Consider the following 17,488-nt stretch of genomic DNA (forward strand, 5'->3'; position numbering starts at 1 on the left):
TATTTTATTATAAATGTTATGTTATATTTATCTGACCTACACGTGCCTCTTTGATTTAATTGTAAGCAGGATGACTGAATGATCAAAATCAATGTCAAACTGGCCAAAACAATCAATTTCAGTGGGGGGTTGAATAATTTTGAACACAACTGTAGATTCCGACTCCCGCGGAATCACGGCCGGCTCTGGCACGTCACGCTCCCCGAAGACAGCCGGAGTAGGTCTCGGCTCTTCACGGCGCCTGCGCACAGGCTATGCGCAGGCGCCGTGAAGAGCCAAGCCTATTTCGGCTATTTCCGGAGAAGCGTGACGCGCCAGAGCCGGCCGTCAATCACCTTCCGTCTGGATTGGAACGCCCATTCCCCGTGGGCAGTCGGAATCGTCTATGTACGATTACACAGTGAGTACGGGGATAAAAAATTTGAGACAGGCATACTGTAGCTCGCGCTACAATGCCTGATTTTATGCTAGAAGAAAAAAAAAAATGTTTTTCTTGTTTATAGGGTGAACCCCCGCTTTAACTTTGTAATTACATACTTGCATACAAACCTGCTTGCTCACTACTTTGACCCCTATGACAGACTTCCTCTGAACCAGAGCCCCATTATTCCCCCCGTTCAGATTCTGCCTCCGACCTCTGTCACAAAAACCCTCATCCCTCCAGGCAAAACCCTAGTAACCCTAAATCTTAGGACCAAGATTCTCCATTGGGCCCACAGTTTCAAATTGGGAGGTCATCCTGGGTTCCATAGTATATTCTCTTTTCTACCTATTGCTGGCCAGAAGTGCAGAGAGACATTTATGACTTTGTAGCGGTTTGTATCACCTGTATCCTGACTAAAATCTGTTCTCATGCACCTGCAGGCCCTTTAATGCCAGTTTCCATGAAACCCAGGGATCATCAGCTCATGGATTTATCATAGATCTTCTACCCTCTGAATGAATAAATGGTTATTTGGTTTGTCTCCAGTCTTCCTTCTGATGCAGTCCAAAATGTTTATCCAGGACATTTTTGGACTGCACACCATTCTAACTTTTATTGTCTTGGGCAAGGTAGTCCCATTCACTTTCCGGTATTGGAGAAAGCTCTGAATGGACAATTCTCAGCAATTCTCATCCACTTGCCATCCTCGAACAAATGGTAAAACAGAGCAAACCAAACCCTGAAATAATATCTCCATTATGGCTCGGTCTATCATATTGCCTGGGTCTCCCTCCTGCCTTGGTCCAAGTTTGCTCAAAAGAATCTCATTCTAGCTCCAGGGAATCGCCATTTCTGTAGTCTATGGTAAGAACCCTGGGGTCTTGTTCACCTTAAATCTGCTTCCAAATTCAAAAGATTTACTGACCACCAGAGCAACAAAGTTCCTGTTCTCCAGCCTAGATGTAAAGTGTGGCTCAACAAATCTTTCACCTCAAGATACCCTTCGGCCACATTTTCTCCACATTATATTAGTTCTCTTGAAATCCTGGACAAGATCAGTTCTGTTTTTTTTTTTTAAGTTATTTCTTCCTTCTCATCTTTGCATCCCCAGTTGCTTTCATGCCCCTCTTCTAAAGCCGCTTGTCTCAACAGATCTTCTCATTATACTCTGGTTGTTTCAGTTCCCCTCTAGGAGCTTCTCCTCAGGAATACAAGGTTTAAATGTTGGATTTAAAGATCTCCCAAAGCCAATGTGGTACCTGTTGGATTGGACTACAGCCTGTAAGAATGCTCCTGAACCTTGGCATCATATGTTTTTGCCTTAACTGGTATGGAAATGTATTGCCTATTCCCTGAAACCAGGCTTAGTGGGTGAGACCCCTCCTCTTCTATCTCCCACAGACACTTGCTTATCTTCGTCACACAAAGTGTTGCATGACACAGAACGTGACTGAATCCTTCATTTGAACTAGAGCAAAGCACACTTTCACAGCTCAAGCTTGGAGTCCAAATTGTCACTATGAGCTACCAAAGCTTCTTGCCCCTGTATCACTGCCCGACAACTGCAGCACCCACAGCCCAGCTTCTCGGCACCCGTAGTCTCAGCAGACTTGGCTGCATTTCTGCACATCCTCAGGCTCTGCTGCATCCCCACTGCTCTTGCAACCTCTGCTGCACTTCAGCTACACCTGAAGTCATTTCTGCACCTCAGCTGACATACAGTCTGTTGCATCTCTCTAGCAGCCAATTTACATCCATGGACCTCACTGTATCTGCCTCAGTTGACATCTCTGCTGCTCTCACAGTCTCTGCAGCACCCATGGCTTCAGCTGCTGCGCCCCCTGTGGACTTTTTCAGCACTTGCAGTTTCCACAGTCTGAGCCTCTGCTGCTGCGCCCCCTGTGGACTTTTTCAGCACTTGCAGTTTCCACAGTCTGAGCCTCTGCTGTGTCATCCCTAAAACTGCAGCCTAAGCTTTATCTACAGTCTGAATCTCCACTGCACCATCTCTGCACCAGCAGCCTTCAGTATAATCCCCAGAATGCTGTGTCAGTATTGCCAAGTAATGATAAAGAAGTAAAGTGTCTATAAGTGGACATGTATGTGATTAAATGAATTACTTTGATTGTGTTTGCATGTGCTTATTGAATAGCATTTTGTGGGGACAGATAATTTTTCTATATTACAGCTGAGAATGTTGTGACAACGCCAGCCAGAATTATTCTCACTTACAAGTGTGAGATTTGTAAGTTAACGTGCTGTGTCTCTGTATAGGTGTTGAATGCTCAGAGAGCTGGATACAAGGCTGCTATTGTTTACAATGTGGACTCCGATGAACTCATCAGCATGGGGTCCAATGAAGGTACGTATGCCAAATGCATTTTCCTCTGCTTCTGAAATATGACTCGTTTGCAAATAAAAAAATTCTTCAATTCTGGACACAAGATGAGTGTTTGCAGTGTAGATTGCCTTAGCTCTATATTTTTTATCATGAAAATGTTATTAAAATTTCAATAAAATGTATTACAACAGTCAAATATGCTGTTATGGAGTATGGCAAGAGTAAATCAAACAATACTTTTGATATTGCAAAAGACTATCGGAGTAGCTGGTTTTCTAGATTTCTTTTCAAACTCCTTAAAGACTCAGGCCTCGTACACACGGCCGAGGAACTCGACGTGCCAAACACGTCGAGTTCCTCGGCGAGTTCAGCCCTGAAGCCGCCGAGGAGCTCGGCGGGCCGAGAGCTCCCATAGAACAACGAGAAAATAGAGAACATGTTCTCTATTTTCTCGACGAGTTCCTCGGCGGCTCCATCGGGCCGAACGTGTACACACGACAGAGTTTCTCGGCAGAATCAGGCTCTGACCGAGTTTCTCGCCGTATTCTGCCGAGAAACTCTGTCGTGTGTACGAGGCCTTAGAACAGCGATTTTCAACTTTAGGGGGACCAGGTCCCAGTAAATTCTTTCAAAACCTTCAATACCTCAACATGGCCATCATCAACCTGTTGCCAACCCTCATTCTAAACCTTCCCTACTCTATCCATGAAAAAAAGAAAGTTTGGGCTATAGATACACTTTAAATTATATCTATCACCTTTTATCATAAGAAGCTATAGGGCGTGTCCATTCAAACTGAATAGAAGAAAAAATGCACACAATTGCATTTTGTATCCCACAGTAACCAGGCTAATTCTTGTTTTATTTTTTCCCCCCAAAAATTGTAAAATCTGATTGGTGCCCTTTTTGGTTACGACTCCATGTGTTTGAATTTTTAATTCTCAACATTTTCAAAAATGTAGGTTTTGTGAAGTCCTTGTCTCCCTGTGTAAATGCACACACCAATAAGAATGGTTACAAATTTGCAACAGGCAACATAGCTAGCCATAAGGACCCTCACTCCAAAAATCCGGCAGTGCAAGACCTCATACTTCTGCTGAGCCATGGCCCCTTTCTGCTCCAACAGCTAAAGTCTAGCTTTTAAGCCCTGTACACGTGACCGGTGTGAAAGGGGCCTTAGAGGAGACAGGAACCAGGGCCCAGCAGGAGGAATGCTGCAGGCCTTGCTATGCACTAGAACAGGGGTCTCCAAACTTTCTGAACAAATGGCCATTTTACTGTCCTTCTATAAAATGTGGCTCCTCTTCCTACCTAGAGCCTCCTATGCAGAGCCTGCATGAAAACAAAATCTGTGCAAATGCCTTTTGTAATCTGCTAAAGTGCGGTGTCGTGATCCTGCAGCTGCAGTCCCCCTGTGTAAGGGACTGCTTGATAATAACTGTGAATTCCCAGAACACCCCTGTCACCCATTGCACCCCTACTTCCATTGTTGGTGTTCTCCCCTTTCCCCTGCAGTAGCCGCTGTCTCAAACAGAGGTGTGGGAGCTTCTAGATCATGTTGCCAGGTGGATTAATAAAAATATTTACACCGCTTTTTTTAATACAGGCTATGCAGAATATGTAGGAGGAGGGGGGAAGCAGTATTTTTAGGAAAGCTTGTATTTATTTAGCCTTATCCCAAAATGAGGGGAATCCTTGGAACAGCTGCCCCTTTTGGAAGATTAGCTTTTTGTTCTGATAACAGCCCACCAATTATGGATTTCCCTTTGCATTCTGACTTGGGGACACTGGTCATCAATGCACTATACCTGTGCTTCCCGGGCACCAAAAAAATTAACCAAACCGCCCATGTGCAATGAGCCCTAAATTGAATCTCCTCAAAACCCAAATTTTGTTTATTTGACTGTGATGGAGTGGTTCAATTCAGTAAGTTATTATGGAAATGGAGATCCGTGCAAATACTTTTTGTCTGTTGGGCACATAATGAATTAATACTTTTAAGCATCTTAAGAAGATGTTTCCTCATAATTGTCACAAGGCACAAGTACATGTGACATGTGTGATTAATTGCTGGATGTTCTTGTTTCAGTTGACATTCAGAAGAAAATTGACATTCCATCAGTGTTTATTGGAGAGTCTTCGGCACGAATATTACAGGAAGGATTTACCTGGGATAAAGGGTTAGTAAATTTCACTTGCTTTTTCCCTTCATTAATTTCTATTTTCCTATGACATCCACAGCACTGCTGTAACCATTGTGTTGCTGGTCATCTGTTTATCCTTATCTGTATTACAGAAAAACAACTCTGTAGGCTCAAGCAGTTTCCATATTTGTAGATTAAAAGTAAAAGCTCAGCAGTTGCTTTTTTGAGTGGGCATCATAAAAAATATTTTTTTTTGTTTTTCTCTTGCTTTAAGAAAACAGGCCTTTTTTACACACATAATGCCAATTACAATGTATAGTTTGTGCATAAATCAGTCCTATCATACAGTACCATATATACATCAGATCTACCATACATACAGTACCATGGGCTTGAAGCCACTCTGATGCTTGATTTTGGTGAACCTGGAGTTCAGAGCTATGGTGTTCTTCAAAGTGGTAAGCTGCTCCAAGACCATGCTCCTTCTTGGCACTACTTTCAAATCGTTAATTCTTAAAAAAAAGTCTCATCAGTAATAAAAATGTAACTGCAAGTCTATTGATTCATGTATAAATATTTGTACAAAGTAACAATTCTTCAGTCATTCACATCATTCTGAGTGTTATTACTGCCTGTCATCTCCCCTGCATGAAGCCCAGTTCATGGGCATTCCCTTTGTGGATTTGAAAAAGAACTCTGTTACCGCAGCCTTTGGTGTGAGCATGCCTGTCAGAGTCCGGTGTTATTAACATTGACCCAGGAAAAAACTCACAATGTTATAGATGCGGTCTTCTCCATCTCCCCCACTCTGCCCCCTCCAGCAGCATCTAACAAATGCAATGATGCCACTTTAGGACTAAGTGGTAACCAGTTTCAGTTGCTATGCCTTCTAGGATCTTGCTGCATACCACTGTTTCTTCCTCCTGGCTGACATAACCCCTCCATCTGACCATGGGGGCTCTGCCTTTCTCCCCATAGCACAATAAAAAATGGCCACACACAATTGTTCCTTCCCACTGGTTGATGTCTCCCTATCCTTGGCTGACATGTTCCTTTGCTTTCAATATAGCAGCACTAGTCTCATTCTAATTCCTGGTACCAAAGATCAGCAATGTTTGCTCATTAGGTATTCGTCTCCTACAGTGTAACTGGCCATGGCCAGTTTACAGAGTAAAAGGCTTCCCTAACCTGCCTTACTATGTTACACTTTACATGTTACACCCATATTTAGAATGTAATATAGTGCCAAACCACCCATGTATTTGACACTTGTGTGGATCTACTATTTTATGTGGCAGAATGGACACGCTGTTTCTGTATTTACAAGAGAGCTGAATTTTTACTTTTCTGCTTTGTTCTCTGTGGACTGTAAATTAATACATTTTTGTTTTTGCCTTTTGTGCAGAGCCCATCTTTTGTTAGTTCCTGAAGCTGCCATGCCACTGGAATACTACTTGATACCATTCCTAATCATAGTCGGGATTTGTCTGGTGCTCATTGTCATTTTTATGGTAGGTATCCGTTGCTGTTTGTTAATAAGGATAACCTTTTGCATTATGTAATCAGGAGGCAGCGGGCCGGGGAGGATATAAAGTCATATATCATTGCTTTACGTAAACTAGCTGCCACTTGTCAGTTTGGAGACTACCTGCAGACGGCTCTCCGTGACATGTTCATCATGGGACTCTGCGACCCAGCCATACAGAAACGTTTACTCACAGAACCCGACTTGACTCGGACGAAAGCCACTGACCTTGCTACGGTCATGGAGTTGACAACACGGGACGCCACCCTACTGAAGGCACCACCTACAAATCCTGCAAGCCAGGGTGAGGAAATATTCCACACTGCTATCACTCAACGCTCGAGACGCCCATCCCCTGCCACTCAGCTTAAACCTCCCCACCCTAATTCTTCTGTCTCTGGGACCCCGACTTGCTACTGTTGTGGTAACACTACTCAAAGTGCACCTGCTTGCAAGTTCAAGGATGTCGTTTGTTTTCGCTGTGGAAAGACTGGTCATATTGGGCGTTTTTGCCGCAGCTCTCGCTCCCCGAACACTACCACAAAAGATAGACGTAAACAGACATTCCGTGTAGATGTGGACAATAACGGTTTCAGCTCTGATGTGGAGACCTGTGTCCAGCATGTTGGACTGTTTCAAATAGCTGGGAGTACTCCTGCGATTAAAGTGGATGTCACACTCAATGGCTGTCCTGTCTCCATGGATGTTGATACAGGGGCAGCTGTGTCTGTCATTTCATGGACTGATTTAAAGGCATCGGGTCTGTACCTGCCGCTCAAACCTACAAAGCTCACATTACAAACCTACAGCAACAAACTACTACAGCCCTTGGGTTATGTGAAACCCCTTGTTACATTAAGCAAACGCAGTCAAAGTCTACGCCTTTATGTTGTAAGGAAAGGAGGTCCTCCGCTATATGGAAGGGACTGGATCAAAGCCCTGGGCATGCCTGCTTTTGCCATTGCCCAATGTACATTGCTTTCTGAAGTAGACCATTGGGTGGAATCCCTGAAGTCACGTTTTAAAGAGGTTTTTGAGGACTCTTTGGGCACCATAAAAGGAAAGATGGCCCACCTCCTTTTGAAGCCTGGTGCTACACCTCGTTTTTGTAAGGCAAGATCAGTACTTTTTGCCTTGCTGAAGAAAGTGGAAGCAGGACTGGACCACCTATTGGCAGAAAAGATCATAACGAAAGTTGATAGAAGTGAATGGGCATCGCCAATTGTGCCTGTCAAGAAAAAGAATGGAGACATTAGGATTTGTGGTGATTTTCAGGGTAGCCCTGAACAACCAACTTCTTGTGGATCAATACCCATTGCCTCGACTTGAAGATTTATTTGGCTCACTGGCTGGGGTGCAAAAGTTTACAAAAATCGACTTAAAGCAGGCTTACCTGCAACTGCAAGTACACACAGATTCACGCCATCTGTTGACCATTAACACTCATAGGATTATTCCAGTATAACCGCATGGTTTTTGACATAGCCCCAGCTCCAGCCATCTGGCAGCGGATCATGGATGAGGTCCTGGCAGGAATACCTTTCACCCAATGTCTACTGGATGACATGCTCATCACTGGTCTCACTGATGAAGAACACAGAATGTTGAAGCGGTGCTAGAGAGACTCCAAAAGTATGATTTACGTGTCAATCTTTCAAAATGCGAATTTCTCAAGTCTCAACTGTAATTTTGTGCACACACGGTGGACCGACATAAGTTACACACTACTGAGGAAAAGGTTAAAGCCCTTACCCATGCCCCTACTCCCCAGAATGTCACCCAGCTCAGGTCCTACCTTGACCTCCTAAATTACTACCACCGTTTCTTGCCGAACCTCGCACACCAGCTTTTCCAGATTGCCACTTGGAGGCCACCCACCAAGAGACATACGTGTAGTGGAAGTACACAGGCCACGATCTTGCCTGTCCACCTCCCTGATTGCCAGACATACAGCCACAGATATTCAGATATTCTCTTATGTTCAGACTGGATGGCCAGTGAGAGTTCCAGGTGAATTTAGTCCGTACTTTGCCAGAAAATGTGAGCTTGTGACTAATGCTGGTTGCCTACAATAGGGCAATAGAGTGATTGTACCCCAGTACTTGCAATCCACCATGCTAAGGATAATGCATGAAGGCCATCCTGGTGTGGTGCGCATGAAGCAGCGAGCCCGGAGCTATATTTGGTGGCCACAAATAGATACGGCAATTGAAGATTATGTTGCTCAATGTCCTGGGTGCTGTCAAGCCCAGCGACCCCAAAAGAAAGGAACCCTGCAACCTTGGCCGTGGTCACGACTCCATCTTGATTTTGCTGGCCCCATCCAGGGTAAAATGTATTTGGTCGTGGTAGATGCGCATTCATAATGGCCGGAGGTTTTTCAAATGCCCTCAGCTGCTACCATTCTAGTCTTAAGGAAGCTCTTTGCTCAATATGGCTTGCCAACAGCCATAGTCTCCGACAATGGAACTCAATTTACATCGCATGAATTTCAATCCTTCCTTAGTGGTTTGGGCATCCAACACTACAAAACAGCTCCTTATCATCCAGCCTCGAATGGGCTGGCAGAACGATTTTTGCAGATGTTTAAAAAGCACTTACTGTCCACTCTGGACCAGGTTGGAATGTCAGAGGAGAAGCTGCGAAACACGCTACTACTGGGCCGTCACCGGCTTTTCTTATGTTTGGCAGGCATCTCCGCACCAAACTTGATTTAGTTCGTCCACAGGAACAGTCACCAACACCTCCTCCGCCGGGACGTCTGGGATTCCGTGCCAGTGATCTTGTATGGTTTCGGAATTAGAGTTTTGCCTCCTTGGCTTCCTGGCGTAATTGATGGAACTCTTGGTAGCAGAATGTACCTTGTTCGCCTGGAGGAAGGCATTTATGTTCGACACCTTTCGCAATTGAGGTAGCGCATTTGCCGGCCGCTAGTGACAAACCCGACCCCTCTTTCTAACCACCCACCAGAGTCTACTCAACTCTGCGGGTGACATATGGCATGGTGTCTGGCATGATCCCACAAGTTTACAACCAAACCCTGAAACGGTTGGTGACCATATTCCTGAGGAGCCCAGTCCTGTGCCTGGAGTTAGAGAGACTGATTTGTCTGTGGGACGCCCACTGACATCTCCAGAACCTTTGACCGACTCTATCCCTCCCGGTGCTGTGCCACTTCGTAAGTCGACCCATCAAAGACATCAAACGCCTGGTTGGCAAAGCGCTGAAATCTTACGGGACACATTGGAGGTCAGGGAACAGAGACAAAGGGCTCATGAAGTGCTGCGGAAATCACAGAACTGAGTTGGAGATGCTACTTGCTGAACTGATCTTGCTTGCCTTGTTATGTTATGTGTTCAACATTTTGTTCTCTTGTTATGTTTTTGTTTTTTGGGAAGGAAAGGAGGTGTGATGTTTGTGATAGATCCCTGTAACCTTTGCCCTTTTTCTCCTGATGCATGATGGGGGGGGGGAGCTGTACCAGGAAGTCAGACAGTATGTGTGGGGAACTGGAAGCAGGCACACGAGGCTGAGAAGGGATTACATCTGATAAGAACAGAAGCTTCTTATCTTCTTGCTCTGGTTAAGTAGTACATCGGCCTGTGTGTGTAACTTGCTGAGCAGATACTGGCAGCATTGCCAGCAACACCTGAGAGACACAGAGCGTCAAGGGGACATAACAAAAACCCCCCTTGCCCCCCCCCCCCCCCCTTTCCTCTTTCTTGACCTGTCGAGCTGCATGCTCAAATAAGGGCCTGGTATGGATTTTTGTGGGTTCACCTTAAGATCTATACCAGACCCAAAGGGGTATTTATTTTTCATTGCCAGCATTGTTTTGTTTACATTTGACTGATTTAAATCGTTATGAAAATTTGGATTTCGTTAGAAAATTAAGAAACTGAAATCCATTTTTCAGTTCTGCACGTCTAGCGAATTGTGATGCCAGGACATCTGGTGATCGGCCAGGAACACACCTTGCGGTGGCTTCATTTATTCCTCCACTGTACAGTGCCTTGAAAAAGTATTTATACCCCTTTTCCACATTTTGTCATGTTACAACCAAAAATGTAAATGTATTTTATTGGGATTTTATGTGATAGTCCAACACATAGTGGCACATAATTGTGAAGTTAAAGGAAAATGATAAATGGTTTAAATTTTATGGGTATGTCTCTCTACCAGCTTTGCAGATCTAGAGCGTGAATTTTTTGCCCATTTTTCTTTGCAAAATAGTAGGGTTGTCCCGATACCACTTTTTAGGACCGAGTACAAGTACCGATACTTTTTTTCAAGTAGTCGCCGATACCGAATACCGATACTTTTTTTAAATGTGTCCCCAAATGCAGCCATGTCCCCCCCACAAATGCAGCCATGTCCCCCACGAATGCAGCCATGTCCCCCACGAATGCAGCCATGTATCCCCCCCATCCAGCCATGTCTTCCCCCATGTAGCCATGTATCCCCCCATCCAGCCATTGTCTCCCCCCATGCAGCCATGTATCCCCCCCATGCAGCCATTGTCTCCCCCCATCCAGCCATTGTCTCCCCCCATGCAGCCATGTCACCCCCCCATGCAGCCATGTCACCCCCCCATGCAGCCATGTCACCCCCCATGCAGCCATGTCACCCCCCATGCAGCCATGTCACCCCCCATGCAGCCATGTCACCCCCCATGCAGCCATGTCACCCCCCATGCAGCCATTGTCACCCCCCATGCAGCCATTGTCTCCCCCCATGCAGCCATTGTCTCCCCCCATGCAGCCATTGTCTCCCCCCATGCAGCCATTGTCTCCCCCCATGCAGCCATTGTCTCCCCCCATGCAGCCATTGTCTCCCCCCATGCAGCCATTGTCTCCCCCCATCCAACCATTGTCTCCCCCCATCCAGCCATTGTCTCCCCCCATCCAGCCATTGTCTCCCCCCATCCAGCCATTGTCTCCCCCCATCCAGCCATTGTCTCCCCCCATCCAGCCATTGTCTCCCCCCATCCAGCCATTGTCTCCCCCCATCCAGCCATTGTCTCCCCCCATCCAGCCATCGTCTCCCCCCATCCAGCCATCGTCTCCCCCCATCCAGCCATCGTCTCCCCCCATCCAGCCATCGTCTCCCCCCCATCCAGCCATCGTCTCCCCCCCATCCAGCCATCGTCTCCCCCCCATCCAGCCATCGTCTCCCCCCCATCCAGCCATCGTCTCCCCCCCATCCAGCCATCGTCTCCCCCCCATGCAGCCATTTCCTGCTTACCTGCATCCCCGCTGCCGCCGACTGTGTAATACGCTGGGAACATTACAACTTTGAATCGCTGTAATGATTGGCGCCGAGCTGCGTATAGACACTCCCCCTCGCTCGGGATTGGACAGTTCACCCGAGCGAGGGGGAGTGTCTATGCGCGGTGCGAATCATTACAGCTGTTCAAAGCTGTAATGTTCCCGGCGTATTACACAGTTGGCGGTAGCGGCGAACGGCGGCGGGATGCGGCGTCGCAGCGGCGGGGGGGGGGCGGAGTATTCTATTTGAGTACCGGGGGTATTTGCGGGATTTAGCTCAAGCTCTGATTGGAAGAGCATCTGTAAACAGCAATTTAAGTCTTCCCACATATTCTAAATTGGATTTAAGTCTGGACTTTGACTGGGCCATTCTAAGACATGAATATGCTTTTGTATCCAAACCATTCCATTGTAGCTCTGGCTGTATGTTTAGGGTCGTTGTCCTGATGGAAGGTGAACCTTCGCCCCGGTCTCAAGTCTTTTGCAGACTCTAACAGGTTTTCTTCTAAGATTTCCCTGTATTTGGCTCCATCCACCTATCCATAAACTTTGACCAGCTTTCCTGTCTCTGCTGAAGAAAAGCATCCCCACAACACGATGCTGCCACGACCATGTTTCACAGTGTGAGGGATGGTGTGTTCAGGGTGATGTGCAGTGTTAGTTTTCCACCACACATAGCGTTTTGCTTTTAGGCCAAAAAGTAAAATTGTGGTCTCATCTGACAAGAGCACCTTCTTCCATGTTTGCCGAGTCCCCTATGTGGCTTTTTTGCAAACAGGACTTCTTATGGCTTTCTTTCAACAATGGCTTTCTTCTTGCCACCCTTCCATAAAGGCCAGATTTGTGGAGTGCAAAACGAATAGTTGTCCGGTGTAGAGTTACCATGGGCCTCTTGGCTGCTTCTCTGATTTAATGCTTTCCTTGCCCGGCCTGTCAGTTTAGGTGAACGGCCATGTCTTGTTATCTTTGAAGTTGTGCCATATTTTGAAGGAAATTGGTTCCACTAGATTTTAGTTAGGGGTATTAGATTAAAGGGGACGGAATACAAATGTATGCCACAATTTTCATATATTTAGTTGTAAAAAAAATTGAAAATCATTTCTTTATCGTACATCACGGGACACAGAGCAGGCCATATAAATTACTGGATTATATGCCACCTATAGGTGAATGGACACTGACAAACCAATAGACATAAATTTCCCCCTTTATAACCCCTCCCATACAGGAAGTACCTTGGTTTTTTGCCAGTGTCTTGAAGGTGATGGTCATGGCTGTTGAAGCTCTTCAACGTAATGATGTCCTAGTAAAAAGGTGTTATTATTGGATCCATTCGGATGGCAAAAAAAAAGGCTAAGATGGATGGTCCCCGAGCCTCAGAAAGGAATGGAGCAAGATTTTGCCCGTAATGTGGCCTATGTGGCGCTTTGGAACCCTGGTCACTATGCCCAAGGAGATTTCCAACAGGGTGCTGTACAGTTCCAAGGGTGTGGACCCCAAATAATATGAGGGGACCTGGTCCTTGAAGGTCCAGAAGTGACCCACCATGATGGGTGAAGATTGGCTACCTTAATAGGAATCCTGCAGGATATCACTCTGCCCTCTTTTTCAAAATCCTTGGACTTCAGAGGAGAAGTTGTTGCATTCACTCAATGTGGCTTGGACAGTTAAGGACTTTTTTAAAATGTCAGCTCTGATTCGGAAGACTGGATCTTTTTTTGTCCTGCCAGATACCCCTAAGAAGGGGCAGGCAGCGACGAGTTCCATTTCTCAGTGTATTTGCCAGTTCATTATGCAGCCGTGTGGACTAAAGGTCCCACCCTTTAGATTGAAGGCACATTCCACCAGAAGGGTTGGTGTTTCTTGGGCAGTGCATCATCCGGTTTGGCTCAGATTTGCAAGGCTGCTACTTGGTCTTCAGTGCATACATTCAATAGGTTCTATACCAAGTGGATGTTAGAGCATGCTACAAGCAGCAATATAGGTCTTTTTGTCCGATGGTGGTTTTAGGATTGCTGTGTCATCCCCCCATGGGCATTGCTTTAGGACATCCCAGATTAGTCATTATTGTGGCTTGTTCTGTGTCCCGTGATGTAGGGTAAAGAGGATTAAAAATGTTCCTAAAGCTTACCCGTAAAATCATTTTCTTCTAGTACATCACAAAACTGAGGTGCTTTCTGTATGGGAGGGGTTGTATAAAGGGAACTGCCTGTCTATTGTTTTGCCCATTCACCTATAGGTGGCATATAACCCAGTCCTTATTATGGCCTGCTCTGTGTCCAGTGATGTACTTCAAGAAAAGGATTTTACAGGTACACTGTAGGGGGGGAAAAAATCCTTCCACTTTACAGTTATGTGCCACTCTGTGTTTGTCTATCACCTAAAATACATTTATGTTTTTGGTTGTAACATGACACAATTTGGAAAATTTCAAGGTGTATGAATACTTTTTCCAGGCACTGTAGCTTTGGAGTAGCAACGTAGCTATCCTAGCAGCAATGTCAGTGGAGGGCGTGATGTTAGATGGACTAGTAGATTTAGATGGACTTTACTTAAATGACTAACAATTTAAAGCTAAACTCTTTTAAGCAGTTACAGCAATAGAAGCTGACCATTGTAAGCAGCACCCCATCAGGGTTTAATGGTTTGTCTCAACCCTTTAAATGCTGCTAATGCTAGTGACAGATCGCATCATATATGCAATTTTTTTTATTTTGCCCATAGTAGCACTTTAATTAATATATATATATATATATATATATATATATATATATATATATATATATATATATATATATACCTACCGTATTTTCCGGCGTATAAGACGACTTTCTGGATGCAAAAAAGTGCATCCAAAGTCGGGGGTCGTCTTATACGCCGGGTACGGTCTCCGTGCTGCTGCGAGCGTCAATGATTTAAAAGACGCTCCTTCTCCTCAGTGTGTTCTGTGATAGGAGTAATACAAATTTTCCCAGCAGCGCCTCTGTTCTGTGTTCCTCCTATCACAGATGCCTTCTCATCCTCGGACGAGATGAGAAGACGTCCGTGATAGGCGGAACAAAGAACAGAGGCGCTGCTGGGAATATTTGTGTTCCGCCTAACACAGGACAGTGTGAGGAGAAGGCGCGTCTTTTAAATCCTTGACGCTCGCAGCACGGAGACTGTCACCGCACCGCCTGGCCTGCTATTCAGAAAAAAAAGTGAGTACCGTAAATGCACCGTTTGCAGTGATGGCACATAAGGGGGGCAAGTGATGGCACATAAGGGGGGCAAGTGATGGCACATAAGGGGGGCAAGTGATGGCACATAAGGGGGGCAAGTGATGGCACAGAGAGGGGGCAAGTGATGGCACAGAGAGGGGGCAAGTGATGTAATGGCACAGTGAGGCATGTAATGTAATGGCACAGTGAGATTTGAAAAAGCCTGTTTCTGTCAGCGGTTCTGGCTCCCCCTCAGCTTCCAGAAAGACTAGAAGGAAGGGGGTAGTCTTATACAGTGAGTATATCCCAAAATCAAAATTTTTCCTGGAAAATTAGGGGGTCGTCGTATACGCCCAGTCGTTTTATACGCCGGAAAATACGGTGTGTGTATAATATATATATATATATATATATATATATATATATATATATATATATATATATATATATATTCAAAAAAATGTATAAATCCTTAATTTCCTTTGCCAAGCTCCTTCTTTTTTTTTTTTTTTTTTTTTTTTTTTTAAAGCAGCCTGTGAGAAGGGGTTGGTTTATACATTTTGGCATCCTTGCCTTGGATGTGAGAGAACCTTGTCCTGATCTGTTATGGCTGAGCAATACATGTTATAAACCTGAAACTTTCACATTGTTTTGTATTAAATTCTTGGTATTACCAGTATGTATATTCACAGTTTTTTTTTTTCCCACTGTCCAAATACAGATCACCAAGTTTGTGCAAGATCGTCATAGAGCACGAAGGAACCGACTGGGCAAGGATCAGCTGAAAAAACTTCCCATACATAAATTTAAGAAAGGTAGGAGGTTTGACACAATGATCAGATACATAAAAAAAAGAAAGCTGGCTGTACATTGTTCGTTTTAATGGTCAGTTTCCAGATGGATTAACCATTAGAAAATCCTCTCTATGGCCAGCATGCACTATGAATGCGGAGTGCATAGTGTGTAAACATATCCCCAGTATTCCCTTGTCATGGGGCAGTGTTCATAGGATACCTGTTATAACTGTATAATGTCTCATTTAGAAACCAAATCCACTGTTACTGGACTAAGAAACCTTCCTGCATAAGAGCTTCAAGCGAATGGTCAGAATCTCGGTCAGAATTTGCAGTGCACAGATATTGTACTCTTAAGTAGACAAATTAATTTCACCTAACATTTTGCAGTCGAGTGGGAGGATAGGTAGGATAAACCTTGCCTTTTCTCAGGTACAATTAAAATGCAATTTTAAGCAGGTTAGGATGGACAAGCGTTTGGTGCCATTTGTAGTGATGGATGAATGGATTGCCTCTGCAGCTGCATTTGTTGTGTTGACACAGCAACCTATTTATATGAATGGACTATTGTACCTGCGGGAAATGGTCCATGACCCTTTTCTAAAACTGCAGCGGCATGGAAATTGCATAGTGCGATGCGTTTCTGTGCCCAGGAAAATGTGGTGTTTTCCAATGCATGGGGGGTTCCACTGCATATTTTCTAAACGACAACATGTATTTGCTGCTGGTTCAGGACCACCTGGGACTTGCACACCTTCCTACACCTGCAATAGTGTGGACATAGCCTAACTCTTCCTCCTGTTAAGCTATTACTGTGGTAAAAGTAACAGTTGAAACATCACCATTCCCACAGTACTAAAAGCAAGCCTATACTTTTGTGCATGAAGGATAAAGCAATAAGTCCACTTTATTTCCTCCCTCTACTCCCCCACCACTCGAATCGTGCATCGAGTGAGAGGGATGTCCACTGTCAGCTGGTGAAATTTTTGGATAAGGGGGCGTCTGTCCTTTTTGACCCTCCCATTTCTCATAAGCCCCACCCCTTACAGAATCCACCCACTCCGCCTCCTGTATTTCACTTGCTTCCACCAATAGTGTCAGGAGAATACAGCTCAGCATCACAGGACAGAATATACAGCCTCACAGATAGGGGTATAGAGCTTGGCCTCACAGATAGGGGTAATACAGCTTGGCCTTACAGATCAGGGTATATAGCATTACAGATCAGGGTATATAGCATTACAGTTTAGGGTATACAGGTCAGCCTCACAGATCAGGGTATACAGCCTCACAGATCAGGGTATACAGCTCAGCCTCACAGATCAGGGTATACAGCTCAGCCTCACAGATCAAGGTATACAGCTCAGCATTGCAGATCAGAGTATACAGCTTAGCCTAACAGATCAGGGTATATAGCAGTGCAGATCAGGGTATACAGCTCAGCCTCACAAATCAGGGTATGCAGCTCAGCCTCACAGATCAAGGTATATAGCATTACAGATCAGGTTATACAGCTCAGCCTCACAGATCAAGGTATATAGCATTACAGATCAGGGTATGCAGCTCAGCCTCACAAATCAGGGTATGCAGCTCAGCCTCACAAATCAGGGTATACAGCTCAGCCTCACAGATCAAGGTATATAGCATTACAGATCAGGGTATGCAGCTCAGCCTCACAAATCAGGGTATACAGATCAGCCTCACAGATCAAGGTATATAGCATTACAGATCAGGGTATACAGCTCAGCCTCACAGATCAAGGTATATAGCATTACAGATCAGGGTATGCAGCT

General features: G+C 45.1%; 1 protein-coding gene across 2 annotated transcripts in view; it reads left to right on the forward strand.

The window, feature by feature from the left end:
• RNF13 (ring finger protein 13) overlaps positions 1-17,488 on the forward strand; it is a 120,336-nt gene that overhangs the window by 93,610 nt on the left and 9,238 nt on the right. For both annotated transcript variants that reach the window (XM_040349147.1, XM_040349146.1), the window contains 4 exons: positions 2,699-2,786; positions 4,855-4,945; positions 6,315-6,420; positions 15,623-15,716. In XM_040349147.1, coding sequence (XP_040205081.1) covers positions 2,699-2,786; positions 4,855-4,945; positions 6,315-6,420; positions 15,623-15,716 — 379 coding nt within the window. The remainder of the gene's footprint in view (positions 1-2,698; positions 2,787-4,854; positions 4,946-6,314; positions 6,421-15,622; positions 15,717-17,488) is intronic.

The sequence above is a fragment of the Rana temporaria genome, chromosome 4 (assembly GCF_905171775.1).
Source record: "Rana temporaria chromosome 4, aRanTem1.1, whole genome shotgun sequence".
Lineage (NCBI taxonomy): Eukaryota > Metazoa > Chordata > Amphibia > Anura > Ranidae > Rana > Rana temporaria.